This window comes from Sorex araneus, chromosome 3, assembly GCF_027595985.1.
Source record: "Sorex araneus isolate mSorAra2 chromosome 3, mSorAra2.pri, whole genome shotgun sequence".
Lineage (NCBI taxonomy): Eukaryota > Metazoa > Chordata > Mammalia > Eulipotyphla > Soricidae > Sorex > Sorex araneus.
This window is the reverse complement of record NC_073304.1, coordinates 209,158,547-209,176,299: the sequence shown is the minus strand read 5'-3', so window position 1 is coordinate 209,176,299 and position 17,753 is coordinate 209,158,547. Positions and strand designations below refer to the sequence as shown.

At 41.8% G+C, this 17,753-nt stretch overlaps 2 protein-coding genes across 6 annotated transcripts in view; one reads left to right on the top strand and one right to left on the bottom strand.

The window, feature by feature from the left end:
• The window catches only part of TOM1L1 (target of myb1 like 1 membrane trafficking protein), a 52,576-nt gene extending 42,057 nt beyond the window's left edge, over positions 1 to 10,519 (top strand). For 2 of the 5 annotated variants that reach the window (XM_055131033.1, XM_055131032.1), the window contains exons 12-16: positions 1,737 to 1,788; positions 4,255 to 4,360; positions 5,145 to 5,226; positions 8,765 to 8,829; positions 9,832 to 10,519. In XM_055131033.1, coding sequence (XP_054987008.1) covers positions 1,737 to 1,788; positions 4,255 to 4,360; positions 5,145 to 5,226; positions 8,765 to 8,828 — 304 coding nt within the window. In that variant the 3' untranslated portion in view covers position 8,829; positions 9,832 to 10,519. Of the gene's footprint in view, positions 1 to 1,736; positions 1,789 to 4,254; positions 4,361 to 5,144; positions 5,227 to 8,764; positions 8,830 to 9,831 lie in introns of those variants that run through there. The other 3 variants (XR_008629185.1, XR_008629184.1, XR_008629183.1) reach the window with 2 other exon arrangements.
• Positions 10,520 to 10,918: 399 nt separating this feature from the next.
• LOC101541439 (cytochrome c oxidase assembly protein COX11, mitochondrial) lies at positions 10,919 to 17,703 on the bottom strand. The gene is made up of 4 exons (XM_004608649.2): positions 17,293 to 17,703; positions 13,766 to 13,921; positions 12,138 to 12,263; positions 10,919 to 11,433 (listed from the first exon to the last, which is right to left on the bottom strand). The coding sequence occupies exons 1-4, from the start codon at positions 17,686 to 17,688 to the stop codon at positions 11,254 to 11,256; spliced, it is 858 nt and encodes a 285-aa protein (XP_004608706.2). The 5' UTR covers positions 17,689 to 17,703; the 3' UTR covers positions 10,919 to 11,253.
• Positions 17,704 to 17,753: the final 50 nt, after the last annotated feature.

The window sequence follows — 17,753 nt, the reverse complement described above, 5'->3', positions numbered from 1 at the left end:
TATTATTAAGATTGAGTAGTTTATTTTGGGGGGGAGACTACTAGGCTTGAGAAAGTCATACCTGAGCAGTGCTCAAGGCTTACTCTCGGCCTTGTGCTCAGGGATCACTTCTGGTGGTACTTTGGGGAACTGTACATGGTGCCAGGAATTGAACGTAAGTTGGCCACAAAAATCTTATTATCTTATATTATCTAATATTATCTTATTATCTTATGTTATCTCTCCCAGCCCAAGATTGAGTAATTTCTATTGATCTGTATTCAAGTTCACTACTTCCTCCATTTTCATTTTCTATTGAGCTCTTCCTGTAAAAGTTGTTTGTTTTGTTTTGGGCCCACACCCAATGATGCTCAGGGCTTACTCCTGTTCTGCACTCAGAAATTAACTCCTATGGAGTTCATGACCAATTCAGTCATCTTAATCATGGCTGAATAAATAGCAGTACTCCTGCATTCAAAAAAGAAAGAAAGAAATTAACTCCTAACAGACTTGGGAGACCATGTGGGGTGCAGGGGATTAAACTCGCGTCATCCACGGTAGTATCAGTTCGGCGCAATTTGTAAATTCTTAAAAATCCATTACCATATTTTTTCTAAAATTACCATGGGCGCTTTTCGTTTAGTTTCTTTTACAGAGACTTTGTTTCCATTTTCCCCCAGAGCGTTTGAGAGCATTCAAAGTTGTTTGAAGCAGCGTTTACACAGGAACTTCTTTAAAGTCTCTGTGAGATAATTTCAGCATCTGTGTCCCCTTGATATCAATGTTTGTTGATTGTCTTTTCTGGCAAATTGGAATTTTCTCATTTCTGCCTATGCCTGCTAGTTTTGAATTGTATCTTGGGCGCGTTTAAAGTTACGAGACTGCAGCTTTTAGTTAAATCCTGTCGAGAATGTCGTTTTGATGGTCATGGGCAGACAACCTCAAATCTCATTAGGTTCATATTTTAACCGTGTGCCCTGTGTGCCCTGGGTCCTGTGTCAGTTAAATTGCAAAGCCTTTGCCAGAGCCACTCAGATTTTCCTACCTGAGCGCCACCTAGTGCTCAATTTGAATTCCTGCAGCAGCTTTGTATTCTGCACACCAAATCCAACGTTTTACCAGATTCACAGATCGGGGTGGAGTTTAGAATTCCAGAACAACTGTGAGGTGCTTTTTCCCCCCGTCTTCTGCTCTTTATGATCCAGAGGGTTTTTCTTGGAGCTTGTGTCTGACTGATTCTAGCCTCATAGTATCGAGCCCAGGGGAGACCGGGAGCCCCCAAAATGGTAAGTTTTGCCAACAGTTCTGAGATGATCGAATGCCTGTCTTTGTCTTTTTGGCAGCCTATGATGATGTACTTTTGTTAGTCCTCAAATATCTGCCCCTTTAGATCCAGCCTGGGCTTCCTGGTTGCATTCAGTGAGAGAGAGCAAGTGTGTCAACTTCACCTGACCCAGAAGTGGTCCTTATGACCCCAGCTCTGCATTGTCGCTTGCCCTGCAGGAATGGCGGCAGCGATAACTGCTCTGATGGAAACGAAGGTGTAGTACGCATGCTGCTAGGGCCAGTGCTTTCTCTCTGCCCTCTGGCATTTGGGCATCATGAGCTACCGGCATTCAAACAAATGGTAAATGGTGTATGAAGGAGAAGTCTGCGGATACATTTTGGGGTTTTGTTTGGTCCAAGAAAGCCATCTTATTTTCAACATTCATGTTCTCACCATAGGGTAATCACACTGTGTTATCACACTATCCTAGGTTTCCCCAGAGGACCAGCCAAAACCTTGCCCCGGGTTCTGCTTATGAGAATGTAAGTAACGAAATCCTTCCCTAGCAGTGCACCGACAGCAGGTCATCGTGCCGGGGTGGTGCTCCCACCGGGAATCCCGTGTTCTGCCCAGTGTTTCCATTTATGGCACGTTAAAGCAGCCCTTGCAGGACTTGGCCCTGTCGTCTTCTGACTCTTAAGAAGGACCAGTGGAGAGTGTCACTTGTCATCTGTTAGGTTGGTGGAAGGATCACAAACCCTTGAGGGTAGTTGACATTTGCTCTCTCTACTTCTTTCCTATCTCTTCTTCGAAAGACTTGAGGAAGGCCCTCAGTCCTGCACTCTGCTGACAGTTCTCGTCATGGTCACATAGTGAAGGACACACCCCTGAGTCTAGGATTGTCATCCTCTGCCTGCCCTTACTAGTCTACCAGCAGCAAGCGACATATTGATCAGTTCCATTTTTTTTCTTCTCTGTGGTTTAAGAGATTCCATTCATGTATTTATTTATGGAGAGAGGGGCCAGCACACCCAGTGGTCAAACCCAGGGCTCCAGCATGTCAAGCTTAAGCTCCATCCTTGAAAACTATCTCCCTCTCCCCCACGGCCCGCACTCATTTTTGACACTTCTTTACCCCCTTCTTCCCCATTTATCCCTTCCCCACTATTAGCTATGGATGTGGGCGCCCCAGAGCTCAGACTTCCCTGTCTCTGTTCCTCTATGCTCGGTTTTGTGTCTGGATATACTCACCAGATTCCCAGATGATTATTGTTTGGTTTCTGGGCCACTCCCAGCAGTGGTGAAGAGTCACTGCTAACTCTGGGCTCTGTGCTCGGACATCCAGGTTGGCTGTGTGCAAGGGAACTGTGTGAAAGCAGCCTTACCCACTCTTTTATCTCTTCAGCCCCCCCCCACCAGTTAGACTCTGGCAAGTTACGAGTAATTATCTGCAGCCCATGCGCCTCTCCTAAACTCGGAACTTAAGACCTTCCTCTTAACAATGTCTCTTGATTTCTTCCCAGCCCTGCCCTTCCTGCAGCCTTCGCCACACCACTAAATGACCTTTTTCCAGTATTATTATCGCTCAGGTCAATCACTGGAAAATCATGCTTGGTTTCTTTGTTTGTTTGTTTATTTTAACCTTTGAAATCTATCTCTGTCCAGCACTTCCCACCACTTCCTCCTCCATCCCAACTCATCAGATGAATATTGTATTGGTCTCCGGAGGTTGCCCCCCTACAGGATTTATCTCCATCTGCACCTCGTCCTTCCACATCAACTTATTCTCAGCACAGAAACTGGGGGGAATCTTTTTTTAAAAAAGTAAAACCTCACTACTCGTCTGCTTTTAAACCCACCGAGGATATTATTTTCTTCCTTGCTCCAGTTGACTTGGGAGTAGGACTTACAACGCTGATCTAAATGTTTCCTTTGCTGCCTCTCCTCACCGCACCCGCCATGGGCTCACTCTGCTCCCTCCACTTCAGAGCAAATGACCCTGTCCCTGGCCCCTCAGAGAGCTCCCGAGTCAGGACTGAGCTAACGGGTCCAGCCCTGAGGCTACTCAGACAGCTGTGCTCAGAGCCGCATCCCAGCTCTCCTTTCCCCTTAATCTGCTGCTTTCTTACCACGCTTGCTGTCTTGACATGAATCCTGTCGTGGAAGTGTGAATTTGTACAGGTTCATGTTTGAGTGGTAAGAGGTAGTTCATAGTAGGCTAAAATGTACTGGGCAAGAGCCAGATCTGGGAGCATTCATTCACCTCTCATTCTGTGGATGTTCTCATGAACCAAAATTTTAAATCTATAAATTTTACTTTGGGGGCTTGAACAATAGTATAGCAGGTAGGGCGCTTGCCTGGCATGCAGCCTACCCACGTTGGAGCCCCGGCATCCCATATGGTCCCCTGAGTACCACCAGGAGTAAATTCCTGAGTACAGAGTCAGGAGTAACCCCTGAACACCGCCAAGTGTGGCTCAAAATAAAAAATTTACTTTTGACATATGTTTATATTTGTCTGTCCCAGGTAGGCAGAGGGACATGGACCTATTTATTTATTTTTTCATAGTTTGCTTGGAACTTTTAATAGCTTCCCAGGTCATATTTGTTAAATGAATGAAGATAATTGGAAAGAGAAATATTTCTAATTAAGATGAATCTTTACTGCTTCTGATTTGCTGTCCCTACCTTTTTCCTTTCTAGTTTAGTTTGTTGTATTTTTTTTCTATTTGAAAAACTCAGATTTTTATATTAAGCATAAAACAAAAGCTAGACTGAGTCATATGGTCCCGATTTTTTTTTTAAGTACCACTTAAAAAGTGTTTTAGGAAATTAAGTACAATGGGCATAAAACCAAAGTTTTCATATGCTATTGTAAGACTAAAGGTTGCAGTTGATCACTACTAATTCTTATACAGGTGGTTCTTGGAATAGTGCCACTTGGAAGCCTAGAAGTCTAATAAGGAAAGATTAATATGTTATTTGAACATGTTCTGTGCCTTCTTCAGTTTCTAGGACATCCAAGTTCAGTATTACTACAGCCTGTTAGTCTACCGAACATTCCAGCAACAACATCAAATGAGGTACCACCACCCTTGCCCAGCAATCATCCAGGTAATTGAGACCTTTTTTCCATTAGATGTTAGAAATTTGTCGGGGTAGATGGGTCTGCCAGAAGTATGGTAATTGAAGATAGATGCATTAAAAAGAAAATTTAAAGGAGTACATTTGTATTTTTTTAAGCAACTTGGAGAAAAATCAGGGCAGTTACCATTATGACCAATGATCGGAGGTGTTAAAAAATGTTTGTATGTTGCTCAATATATTTTGATTTATTGTTTTGTTTTGGGGCCATACCCTGCAATGCTCCAGGGTTCCGGCTTTGCACTCAGAAATCACTCCTGGTGTTTCCATAGGGATGCTGGAGCTCAGACCTGAATCGGCAGTGTGCAAGGCAAATACCCTACCCGCTGAACTCTTTCAGGCCTCTGAAAATTTTATTTTGAATACCAGGATAAATGAGTCTTTATTTTTTTTACTTTTTGTACACCCAGTGATGCACAGGGGTTACTCCTGGCTTTGTACTCAGGAATTACTCCTGGCAGTGCTCAGGGACCATATGGGATGCTGGGAATCGAACCTGGGTCAGCTACACGCAAGGCAAACGCCCTACCCCCTGTGCTATCACTCCACTCACTAAAGACTGAGTATTTAGTTGAAGTTTGGAAATATTTGTGTTCCATGTATATTTGTTGTCCTTAAAAGTAGCTTTTGGACACCAATGCATTTGTTGCTGGTTGTCAGTGTTAGAATATATGTTTGAAGTCTAATCATAAAGAGAATATTAATTATGCACATCTCAAAAAATATAATGTTTACTGTTTATTTTTGCCTAAAGCAATGACTAAAAATGATCTTCAGCCACCCCACTACTACGAAGTCATGGAGTTTGATCCCTTAGCTCCTGTTACTACTACAGAGTAAGTCATTCACAAGGTTCTTTGTTGCCTAACAGAGCTAGGTTACACATTTGTTTGTTTAGATCTTGACAAATTGATGGCCTTATTAAAAATGACTTAGGTTTATGAAGGCTTATTAGGTTTTATGAATGATCTTATTCTCGGCCTTCTCACTAAAACAATGAAAATGCTGAGGTTACCCTGAAGAAATAAACTGGAACCTGCAGGTACATTAATATATTCTTCATAGGTGCCTGGCAGAAAGGTTCTGACCAGTTTCAGACAAATAACTCTTCACTGATTGACGAGTGTACCATTTTGATGGGATATTACCATTGTTCTCTGACTACTAATGCCTTCAAAAAAAGCATATATAATAACTTTTTAATCTTCATTACCTGTGTGTTTAAGGTGGATGCATAAAACCTTTGTAGAAACATTTTTTTTACTTAAAATTCTTTTTTTTTTTTCTTTTTGGGTCACACCCAGCGATGTTCAGGGGTTACTCCTGGCTTTGCACTCAGGAACTACTCCTGGCGGTGCTTGGGGGACCATATGGGATGCCGGGGATCGAACCTGGGTCAGCCGCGTGCAAGGCAAACGCCCTACCCGCTGTGCTATCGCTCCGGCCCCTACTTAAAATTCTTAAATACAATATTTTATCATTTCACATAGGCTGTGGTATATATAAATATGTATGGGATAATAGGCACACTAGAGTTTTAACATATGAGAACATGAGAAGATTATCTCATAATAGTTAAAAATGTGGAAAGCAAGCTTATGCAAATGCGTTTAGAAGCTGGAATCCTACAGATTGTCTCTTGCCTGCAGCTGTGCTTTGGTCTATGCAGAATTTAAAATAGCATTTAAAAACTAGTAGTCAATAGTTAACTACTGGGATAATTAAAAAGATACATAGATCTTAGCATTTTTCCTGATGCTACAGCAGTACCTTGCCTACATTTTCACATGCTGAGTAGCAGCTGCCATTTGCATCCATTCCTTTCATCTGGTTGTATTGTATTTGAGTTGAAATCCTTACTGCACTGAGTCATTCTGGGATAATTAGTGAATAAACCCTAAGTCTGGAGTTTATTTGTTTTTCCTAATTTAGGATTATGAAATTTCTTTATTTCAGTGGTATACAACTGCTAGTTCACAAAAAAGTTAACTGCCGCTTAACACATGGTATGCTTGGATCGGGGAGCATGACTACTGTAATGCTACAGACATGAAAATATTGATATTAAAGATTTTTGATTTAGTGATCACAAAAATATTTGTGTTTTCACTCATCTAAGTGTATAGAACGAACTCTGCTTAATAATATAGTATCAATTATGTTAGTGGTTTAAGAAATTAGAAATCAGTTTATCTAAGTATACTCTCTTGAAACTGACAAATTTTTTCAGTTTCTGCTTCTATGTAGAATGTGGGAAAGCTTATTGTATTCTAGCTAATTAGATTATATAACAAATAAATAAAGCAAATAAGTATGTCATTAGCAGCTACTAAAGGTGAAGGTGAGTAGTCAAAAGATGAAGCAGTGGAGCTTTAGAATGTTTTACCACTGATTCTTTTTTTTTTCTTTTTGAGTCATACCCGGTAATGCGCAGGGGTTACTCCTGGCTCTATGCTCAGGAATTACTCCTGGTGGTGCTCGGGGGACCATATGGGATGCTGGGAATTGAACCCAGGTCGGCCACGTGCAAGGCAAACGCCCTACCTGCTATGCTATTGCTCCAGCCCCTCCATTGATTCTAAAATAGGGGAATGGATTTTGATTTCTTTGAAAGTTGCAACAAATCTAGCAAACTTCTAAGGAAAAGCCTAAACCTGACCCACTAAGATCTTCCCTTAGGCAGAGAAATAGTATGGGAGTAAGGTGCTTCACACACTTTCCTGTAAGAAACTTTTTTTGGATCATTTTCAGCAGATTATTCATAACAAACGATACAAAATAAATTATTTCAGTTCTGCTTTGGGGCAGGGATGCACTGTTTTTGTACGTATTTTTTTTTAATAGACATCACTTTATCACTGCCATCCCATTGTTCATCGATTTGCTTGAGTGGGTGCCAGTTCGTCTGCATTCATTCCTGTCCCGTGCTAGTGTAGCCCGATGGCATATTGGGGGCTCTTTCAGGATCAGGGGAATGAGGACCATCCATTGTTACTGTTTTTGGCATATTGAGTTACATCACGAGTAGCTTTCCAGGCTCTGCTGTGCAGGCCGGATACTCCCGGTAGCTTGCAGGGCTCTCCGAGAGGGACAGAGGCTTTTGGAATGACCTCGAATTGCCTTTACAGGGGTTCCTAGTGTACCAAATGTAAGCTTTTGGTCTGCTGACATGTAACAATCTGCACACTGACAAACACACCTGCCTGCATCTCTGGGCAGCACCTGGGACATCTGTGGCCTGAGGTTGATCTCCTTGAGGTTGGTGGAGTGCTCCCGGAGACTGTTGAGCAACTGGCAGAGCAGGACCCTCTGCGGAGGATCTGTGCAGGGTCCAACACCTGCACCGAGCCCCAGGTCACGGGTGGTTGGCTGACAATACCATACAGTGGATGAGCCAATGCACGCACTGCTGCCACGGCTCTATGTCCGAGGGCGCTGCGACTCGATTTTATAAATACTTTATAAAGTAATGAAGGATATCATAAATTATGGCATTTTTAAAAGTGGCTCAGGAGTTGGAAATAAGTTAACAAATAAATAAGCTGGAGTATTAAAAGAAAAATTGAGATCAGAACTAATGTTGGGTAATTCTGTGGAGTTTTTTTGTGGGAAGGTTGCCAGCGACTGAACCCAAAGCCTCAATCCTTTGAAATATGCACTCTACTACTGAGGTAGATAACCTGGCACTGTAATATTTTGTTGTTCCCCCCTAGCAATGCTCAGGGGTTACTCTCGACTCTGCACTCAGGAATCACTCCTTGCCAGATTCAAGGACCCTTTGGGATGCTGGGGCTTGAACCCAGGTTGGCCATGTGCAAAATAAATGCCCTACACCACTGTACTATTACTCTGGTTCTGGTCCCAATCTTAGTTATTTTTTAAAAGTGTAATGCAAACTCTTTACAGTTGAACTAGATTTTTCATTATCACTATAAAGTAAATACAAGATGGGGGAATTATAGCATTGAGACTTAAGAATGTTTTAAGTAAGTTTTAGGCAAAAATCGTTACTGACAAAACCTTAATACTTAAAAAGAACCAGATTTTTAATTAAAATGGCAGTGATTGGACTGGAGCGATAGTACAGCAGGTAGGGCATTTGCCTTACACGCAGTCGACCTGGGGTTCAATTCCTCCATCCCTCTTGGAGAGCCCAGCTAGTTACCGAGAGTATCCCTCCTGCACGGCGGAGCCTGGCAAGCTACCATGGCGTACTCAATATGCCAAAAACAGTAACAAGTCTCACAATGGAGATGTTACTGGTGCCTGCTCGAGCAAATCAATGAACAGCGGGACGACACTGCTACAGTAGTGATTAAAAGTGAAAATGATACTTTGGAACTCATGCATTATCTTTTTATGGCCTTGTTTCAGAACTATTTATGAAGAAATTGATGATCGTCACTTAAAAGAAACCCAGTCACATACTGAACGTTGAGGTAAAGATTTGAGCCTTTCCAAGTTACCATTTATACTACGTGATTTGAACAGAATTATCAGTATTTTTCAGTTTGGGGGCCACAACCTACAGTGTGTGGGCTACTTCCAGTTCAGTGCTGAGACCATGCAGTGCTGGGCCTAGGCCTGGCTCTCTTGCACGTGAAACATGCTTCCCAGCCCAGCGATCTCTGTCTCTGGTGCCCTGCTTCCTGTACTTTGCATTTATTTTGCTTGGAGTCCTCACCCAGGGCCCATATGTGATGCTGGGGATCGAACCTAAGTTGGCCACGTGCAGGGTAAGCATTTTACCCTCTGTACTAAGTCTCTGGCCCTTAGTAGTGACACTTTATTTATTATTTTTTAATTTTTTTATTTTTTGCTTTTTGGGTTACTCCTGGCTCTACACTCAGGAATTACTCCTGGCGGTGCTCAGGGGACCATATGGGATGCTGGGATTCGAACCCGGGTCGGCCGCGTGCAAGGCAAATGCCCTACCCGCTGTGCTATCTCTCCAGCCCCAGTAGTGACACTTTTTAAAAGTATTTACATTTTTAAACGTCTATTTGAGACTGATAAGTGAAGTAGTGGTATTATATAAATTTCTCTGAACACTTAAATTGTACTGAGCTATTAATTCACTAATAAAGTTCATTCTTTGTAATCTAAATATAATCTTGGGAATGCAGAAGTTGATTTACAGTACAGAAATATTGCTAACAAAAGTGGATGAGCAACAGAAATCAAACAATGAAAATCAGTTGTCTTATGTGCAGAGAATGCTTCTTGGGACAGAGAGAACTCATTCACTGCTAGCTCAATTCTTAAATTCTTTCTGCACTGATTTGCTGAACTAATCAAACAGTAGCTGGTAAACCATATTTATTCTCCTTACTCCTTAGCCGAAGTAGCCCATTCTCACGTTTTGTATTCCAGACTGACTAGTTATCAAGAACTGGAAAAGCGAAGAACGGAGGAGATTAGTTATCTTCTTTCTGTTGCAGGTGAAAGTGATGGCCAGCTCACTAGCCCCACTGGGGATGCCAGCTCTCTAAAACTGGTAAACCCTGTCCAGCTTTGGTGCCCATGAAGACCAGGCCTACCAGCAGTACGTCAAGTCTGGTGGGACTTCTCTCTGCAATTCATGGACTAAGAACAGTTCTGGAGTAACATTTATGGCCCCTAACAACAGCTAAAGCTTCTGAGCTTGAGAACTTTTTTGTAACATATATTCCCTTAGAACTTCAGAAGAAAATTTCTGTTTTGAGGCCAAGGAGTTTAACTGTAGCCTCTTTAATTCACAGGTCTTCCTACAGTTAGGAACCATCTTATGGCTAAATGATGAGTAGTCAAAGATTATTAAAAAATAATTATGAATAGATAAGTATAAAACATAAGAAATTAAATATTCAGGAAAAATACTGAGTGCCTTCATTTAACTAAAGTGGAATGTGAGAGTAATTTTGCACACTTCTTTAATAGTATTCTTTGTTTAATTTATGTCAGGTACTCTTGAAAAGGTCACTGGCCTGTATGTTGAGCTGCTTTTAAATAAGTTTTGATAATTCTAAATGTGTCTTTTTTCTTTATACTGCTATTTTCCTCTTTGGACAAAAACTGCTGGAAAACAAATTGTGAATTCATTTACATGTTATAAATTACAATGAAAAATAAAATTACTATTAAAAATAATTTAATTTTTTTTCATGGTTTGTTCACAGAACTTGTGATATCAGTAGATCTTCATGATCCCATATTTATATTTTTTTTCCATATTTATATTTTAACATTCTGGAACTTAGAACTACAGGAAATACTACTAGACATCTCGTACACAGACATTTTGTTTTGATTTCATGACATTACATTTCATAACAATGAAATTCAGTGCTCTGAATATAAAACAACACTGGATCCTAAAGGAAAAATACAGTCAAACTTTGATATCATAGTATCAACTTACTCATAGAGGGCTTAGTGGTGGTTCTTTCATCTTGAACTTTTAAAAATAGTCATTATTCACAATGAAAGAAAATAAGTTATTTTAGAAATAATCAAAAGTTCTGAATTAGAGCCAAAAATAACCTGGCATTGAAGGAAAAAAGGCTCACTTTATTGTTTATAAACATGAAGGACTTAAAATATGGAAGGGAACAGCCAATTTAACTGAACCATCAAGTTCATGCCTATATATTTAGGAAAGTTTCTTTTAATCCTATTTATCGAACTAAGTAAGATTTTTAAACAGTCATACATTCTGTACAGGCATGTGGATTCCATAAAAAGGCTGTCAGTTCTAGGTATTAGATAAGGAAAAAATATTTAAATATAAGTGTTTATATTATTATAGAGTTTTTCTCTGCTGAGAAGACAAGATACATGATTTTCCAAAAATCACAAATCTGAAGATGTCTTTGTTGCTAGCTTCAGTTATATCCTGGAACTGGCATGTGCCCCTCCTTTGCTTCAAAAAACGTGTAAGAAAGAGTGATGAAATCAACATTCACCATTTTTGGATCTTCAGCAAATTCAGGATCAATGTAGAAAAACACTGGCATATCTACTTCCTCTTGTGGATTAAGCCTTTGTTCTTCAAAACAGAAGCACTAGAAGTTACAGAAAGATATTTTAGTAACATTCCCCATTATATTGCCTATAATAAAAACCAATAGTTCATTTCTTGGTTTTGAAAAGTTCTGTTAAATACAACAAATTCTATGACAGAATAACACATCATTTCATTTCAGATCAAATTTTAAGAGAGATGATGGGGCCACAGTTACGGTACAAGAGGTAGGACATTTGCCTTTCATATGGCCAATCCAGGTTCAGACCTAGGAATCTCATATGTTCATCCTGAGTTTCCCACCCCCATCCTGCCAGGAGTGATCCTTGAGTACAGAGCCAGGAGTAAACCCTTAGCACTGCCTGGTGTGGTCCATAAGACAAAAACAAAAAAATGGAGAAACAAATTCCAATCTCTAAAGCAGATACTGGTTTGATTCTCAACCTATGCAAAATTGCTATAAGCAATGAAAAAAAGCTTATTTTTTTTTCTTTCAAAAAATTAGTACCCACTACAAACACAGCAATGTATTTAGTACTAAGCAATTTTATGTACTTTTTGTTGTGGTTGTTTTGGTTTGGGGGACACATTAGATAGTGCTCAATGTTTACTCCTGGCTCTGCTCAGGAATAACAAAATGTACTAGGGGTCAGTTGCAAGAAAAGCAAGCACCTTAATCATTTTACTGTATTTCTGATCCAGTTTTATGTATTACTAGCATTTTTTAGAGTTTTCATTTTATACCTGTATTTTATTAAAATATTGTCCAGCTTCAAATGGTACAACATTGTAAGTAGAAATTCCAATCACTGGTTTGTCCGTTGGATTCTTAGCTCTGTAAAACGCCAGTGCAGTCTCTCCTGGCACAACCTGTTTAAAGGTAAATACAAATCTTTAATACTTCAAATTTCACACAGCATCTCCCTTTCCTACCAAATTAGTTATATCTTTCAAATATTAAGGATTAACAAAATCAATTGAATATTATTTACAAAAGATCTGATTTTCAAATTTCACTTGCATACAGTAGTGAAAAACCAATGCTCTATTATACTTAGGTACAGACTATCCTCTTAAGATAGATGAATTCTTAAAAGCTATCTGTAACTAATATGTGTCTAAAAACAAGTCACAATCCAAACCTAATAATTAGACCTAAATTTCATTACTGACTGAAAATTCTATTTTTAATGGGTTATCAATATTAAACTCAGCTTTTAACCAGAATAAATTAAGTTTTTTAACCAGAATAACATTATGACTGAAAAGAAATGACATTTAACCCAAAGCATTAAGTTATATTTCACTTATAAGTTATGTATTAATTTTCTTTAGGACTGGAGCGATAGCACAGTGGGTGGGGCATTTGCCTTGTATGTGGCTGACCTGGGTTTGATTCTTCCGTCTCTCTCAGAGAGCCAGGCAAGCTACTGAGAGTATCCCGCCCAAACGGAAGAGCCTGGCAAGCTACCCATGATGTATTCAACATGCCAAAACCAGTAACAAGTCTCACAATGGAGACATTACTGGTGCTCGCTCGAGCAAATCGATGAACAACGGGACAATAGAAAAATAATCTCATAGGATACTCTGTCACTTGTATTACTAATGCCTTACACCTTCTATACACTGCAACAGGAAGTAATAAAGTCACAACCTATTAAAGAAATCTAGTCTTGTTTACTGATCTGACAAAAACACTAAAAAGAGATTTCCCCCAAAGGGTCTAAATTTTTCTAGTTGTTCAGTTCAAAAAATAGTTTTAGTTCAATCTGCTGGAATTCCACTTAAAAGTCTTTCTGAGGTAAAATATGACCATTTACTATAACTATTTCAAAAATCAGCATTGTTTAAGAACTGTACTTTCAATCTGAATCAATAAACTACAAATTCATTGTAACTAGGGATTTTTTTTTACATCTTTCTTCTATCATCCAAATCTCAAAGAAACTATTCATGATAGCTGTTCCTAAATTCAGTAATAGTGATCAGAGAACTTAGTGAAATGTAAATGATTCTAATTAAAGACAATTAATTAAAGACAACTTCAAAGTCATTTTTTAAAAAATATAATACCATGTAACTTAACATTCTTCAGTTACACTATGAAACAGTAGCCTTGGGTGGCCTGTGGGGGAGTTGACTGCATGCCTCAAGTATGTGAGGTCACACCCTGGCGTCCCAGCACTGCTGGGATTAACCCTGGAGATTACCACCACCACAATAAAAAAAAAAGGAGCGGGGGGGAAAAATGGAATTTCAGTAATGAAGTCTAGTCAGTATTTGGAAACTGACTTTAAATGCGTGTCTTCTAAATTGTCAAAGCTTGATGAAATTTTTACTCCAAAAAGTGGTATGCTTTGATCACTTACATATATTTCTGTCTGCTGAGGTCTAAAGTTCCACTGGAGACTTGCATGCACATCGGCATTAAAGGTGACTTTAATAATGCGGTCCTTAACAGGCACCATGTTTTCAATCTGGTCTGATGAATGACCTGCCACTGCTGATCCTCCAAGTCCAGTAGTCTAGAAAAAAAGATGAAAACCAGCTATGTTGAAGAATACTTTAGGTACTAATAATTACTGGATCCCCCCCCAAAAAAAATTTAAAACAATTTTAACTATGCATTAGCAGTATTCTCTGTCAGTGATTTGAATGTGGGGGCTTCAAACACCTATTATATGTGTTTGCAATAACCACTTGGTTATCTGGGCTGATAAAACAAAAAAAAAATGAGTCATTTGGCAGGAAGGAGACTAATGATACAGCTTAGAATTTTTTGCTTAGCTTTTATGATATACACTTTACTGATGGTAATTCCTATCAACTATTAAAAGAATAAAACTCACCCACAATCCTATCATTTCAATGAAACAAATTCTTGTGAAACTCAAATGATTGTCAATTCTAGTAAGACTGTTTAAGTAATGCCATTTCCCAGGCTTCTATAGGGTTCTTTTCTGTATCATAACTTTATAGCACTGTTGCTTGAGGTTGCCTGAATTCTGATCTTCTGATAATGTTACTAGCGAAAAAAATTCCAAAGTTGAGGCTAGGGGAAGTTTCCTGGCAAAATATGGTATTATTTTCTACTTCTTACACAAGTCATCTAACATCACTCAACTCCATGTGCTCAATTACACTCCAACCCTAGAGACTAATTTGACGGCAGTCCTTTAATAAATAACATATTCTTCTGCCCAAAAGATCTATAATGCCTCATTTCAAAGACAAAAAGAATCTTTTATGTCTTATAGAATTTTCCTAAAGAATCTGAGTCACCTTCTATTAAAGATACCTGATCCCTTAGTATATTCTTTCTGGCAGGCAGTTTTTAAATACAGATTCTTTACATTTCTAAGTGTGGTGACTTGAAAAATTAAAAGTGCTGGAAAAACATATGCTGGGCTCCCTACTCATTCATTTCACTAAAAGAATTGAGTACTTCATTTTACGCCTTACCTAACTCATATAATGAGGTCACTGTATAAAGTGGTTTGTATAATCCTTTATTTTTTTGTCACTATTGGCATCAAAAGAGAAAGATGCTTTTGGAAATGTCATTCTAACGCTCAACCTAAATTCAGGATTACAAACTACAATTACTCTTACTTTCTTGCCATGTACTTGCACAGAGATTATATTCAAATTATGTTCACTTCCGCTTGGAGCAGGTTTCTCAAGCCTTTTCAGACTGCATTAATTCTGTCTTCACACAGGCCGAAGGGTGTCTTGTCCTGTGAAGTGCCAAACTCGTAGCTGTGTAGCATCCTGGGTCTTTCCTCAGTAATAACCAGTAGCACCATTCCTACTAATCTCCCAGGTGGTGACCACCAATATGTCTTCAGAAGCTGCTAAACTGCATTCATTCTCCTGACAATGAAATCACTGCACCCTTGTAGTTTGTGGAGAGCTATTACAAACAATTGATTTGGATTTAATTCTGTTAATCATCTAATTGATCTTAACGTAATGATAAAGTAATCCCCATATGGACCAGAGGATGACAACCAGATCAAATAGCTATGGCAGAATGAAGAGTTAACTAGAGATTCTTCTTTGGCTTTGTTTTTTGGAGCCACAGCTGGCTGCACTCAGGGGATCATACAGGATGAGGATTGAACCCAGGTCAAGTCAAACGCGCTACCCGCTCTACCCGTTGTACCATCACTCCAGCCCCCGATTCTTAACTTGGCTGTGGTCACTGAGGAACCTTTAAACCTTACGAATGCTTCCGCAAAGCGTGCCACGCCCCCCACAGGGGCATGTGACTCCCTCTCCCCCCAGCCATCACAACAAAGGAGAGGTGGGAGTATCACTAATGACCAGCTCCCATTCTAGCTTCTGACTTAACTGGCTAGTGATTTAACTGATGGGACCTTGGCATCTAAAGTTCTTAAAAGCTCTCCAGGTGAGTCCTCTGCAAACCAAGTCTGGGAACCACAAGAACACTTTGGGTAGTTCTTAGTTGCGACCTGGGTTTTTGTGCATGTGTTTTAAATGTAATTTATTTATTTATTTAGGTTTGGGGGTTTTAGGTTTGACTCTGTGCTCAGGAATCACTCCTGAGGAGACTGAGGAACGATATGGATGCCGAGGATGAAATCCGGGTCTGCCGAGCACACGACAAACACCCTACCTGCAGTACTATGGTTCCAGCTCTCTTGCAGCATGTTTTTTAAACCAAGTCCGCGCCTCTTCAGGACCTAATCAGAATCTAGAATCTCCCTGCCAGGTAGGAGTTGAAATCGAGCTCCCAGTGCCTCGCTCAAGCAGTAGCTAATTAAGAAGATGAATCTATAGGGTTAAATTTGTCTTATCTGTGCTCCTCCTCAAACACCTGGCTACAGAGAAACCAGGATCCATTAAAATACATATAGCTGGGCTCTACCCTCTGGCTTTATCATTGAATTGCCCTGGAGTTGGACTCAAGAACGTGGCTCAAAGTTCAGAGGTGCTGGAGAGAATGAGCAGAGGCCTGGGCATTTGTGGGAGATCCGATTCGATGCCCTGTAGTGGATGTCCCTAGCACTAGCCAAGAGGTGCGACCTTGGGGCACCCAGCCCAGCCAGGAATAGTCCCTGAGCACAGATGTGGCCACAAAACAAAGGCAAAGTAGCAGGTGAGGGCCACAGTTTCCCTCCAGTGGGGGACAAGTCACTAAAGGGGGGAGGGAGCAAAAAGTACTGGGGCCTGTGGGTCCTAGTTGGAACCCTGGGCCACATGACACGCCCCCAGCACAGTGTAGCCTGGCGATTCCCCAGCATCTCCAGCTGTGCTCCCGCGGGCTCTCAGCATCTCTGGGCCAGGACAAAACCGCTATGCTGGGCTCATCATGGATAAGGAAAAAAGAGGGGCCTGAATTTCGGATCTAACACGGAGCCCAGGGTATGCCCAATGACAAGTTCATGACGCAGAGGAGGGGAGAGAAGAGAAAGACGACCCCAAACTATATTCCCAGTTGCCGGGTCAGTAATGCACATTCCTACTTGGCCCAGAAACCAAGAGTGTCCCCGAAGGAAGGTCTTCATATAAATGACAATCTAGAGTGGGGGGGAAGAGGGGGAAAAGTCGGGCACATGCAAAGTAAAATGCTCGACCGCTAAAGCAGCATCCCTGGCCCCTAACAGCAGGCACGTTTGGGAAGGCGAGTAGGCAAGGCAGAATGCTGGACGCGGGCTTTGGAAAATGTTTTTTTTTTTTTCCTTTTTCCCCCCACCTCCCCTCCGGTTAGGTCCGAACTATAAGGGACTGTCAACTCTGCAGAGCGGGTCTCCACCAACACGCTCGCCTTCAAGGGGCCAGCCTGCCCACGCTAACGTGCACGGTGACCTCGGGAGGGCGAGGTGGGGGTGGGGGGCTCCCCCCGCGCCGCGGTCCGCCGCCGGGCCCCTACCTGGCAATAGAGCCGATAGAGGGGCACCGCGGCGTAGGACGCCCCCAGCATGCCCACGGCGGCCGCGGCCACGTACGTGAGCACCGTCCGGTTGCGCCGCTTCCAGTCCTCCTCCTGCGCGCGCGTGAACGGGTTCGTGCTCTTGGGCCGCCGCGGCACCAGCGCCGGCGCCCGCGCCGGCGGCAGCAGCAGCAGCGGCGGCGGCGGACAGCGCGCCCCGCGCCCGCTCGCGCGCGCCCCCGCCCACGCCGCGAGCCGCCGCAGCCCCGTCCCGGCGGCCGCGCCCCCCCGGCTCCACTCGGCGCTCCCGGCCGCCCGGCACAGGGCCCCGGCGGGGCGCCAGGGCCCACCGCGGAGAGCGGCGTGCCGCCAGCCCGCCCGCCAGAGCCCTCCCATGGCTCCCGGAAAGGACGCCCCGCCGGCCGCTCTCGCGAGGACCGCCCGCTCTCGCGAGACCCGGG

Excerpts from the sequence above, each read along its gene's own strand:
- LOC101541439 (XM_004608649.2), bottom strand. The coding sequence starts at position 17,688 with ATGGGAGGGCTCTGGCGGGCGGGCTGGCGGCACGCCGCTCTCCGCGGT. Across the intron at positions 13,922-17,292 it reads TCTATCGGCTCTATTGCCAG|ACTACTGGACTTGGAGGATC; the intron begins GTAGGGGCCCGG and ends CTTTTTTTCTAG. Across the intron at positions 11,434-12,137 it reads AATATTTTAATAAAATACAG|TGCTTCTGTTTTGAAGAACA; the intron begins GTATAAAATGAA and ends TGTAACTTCTAG.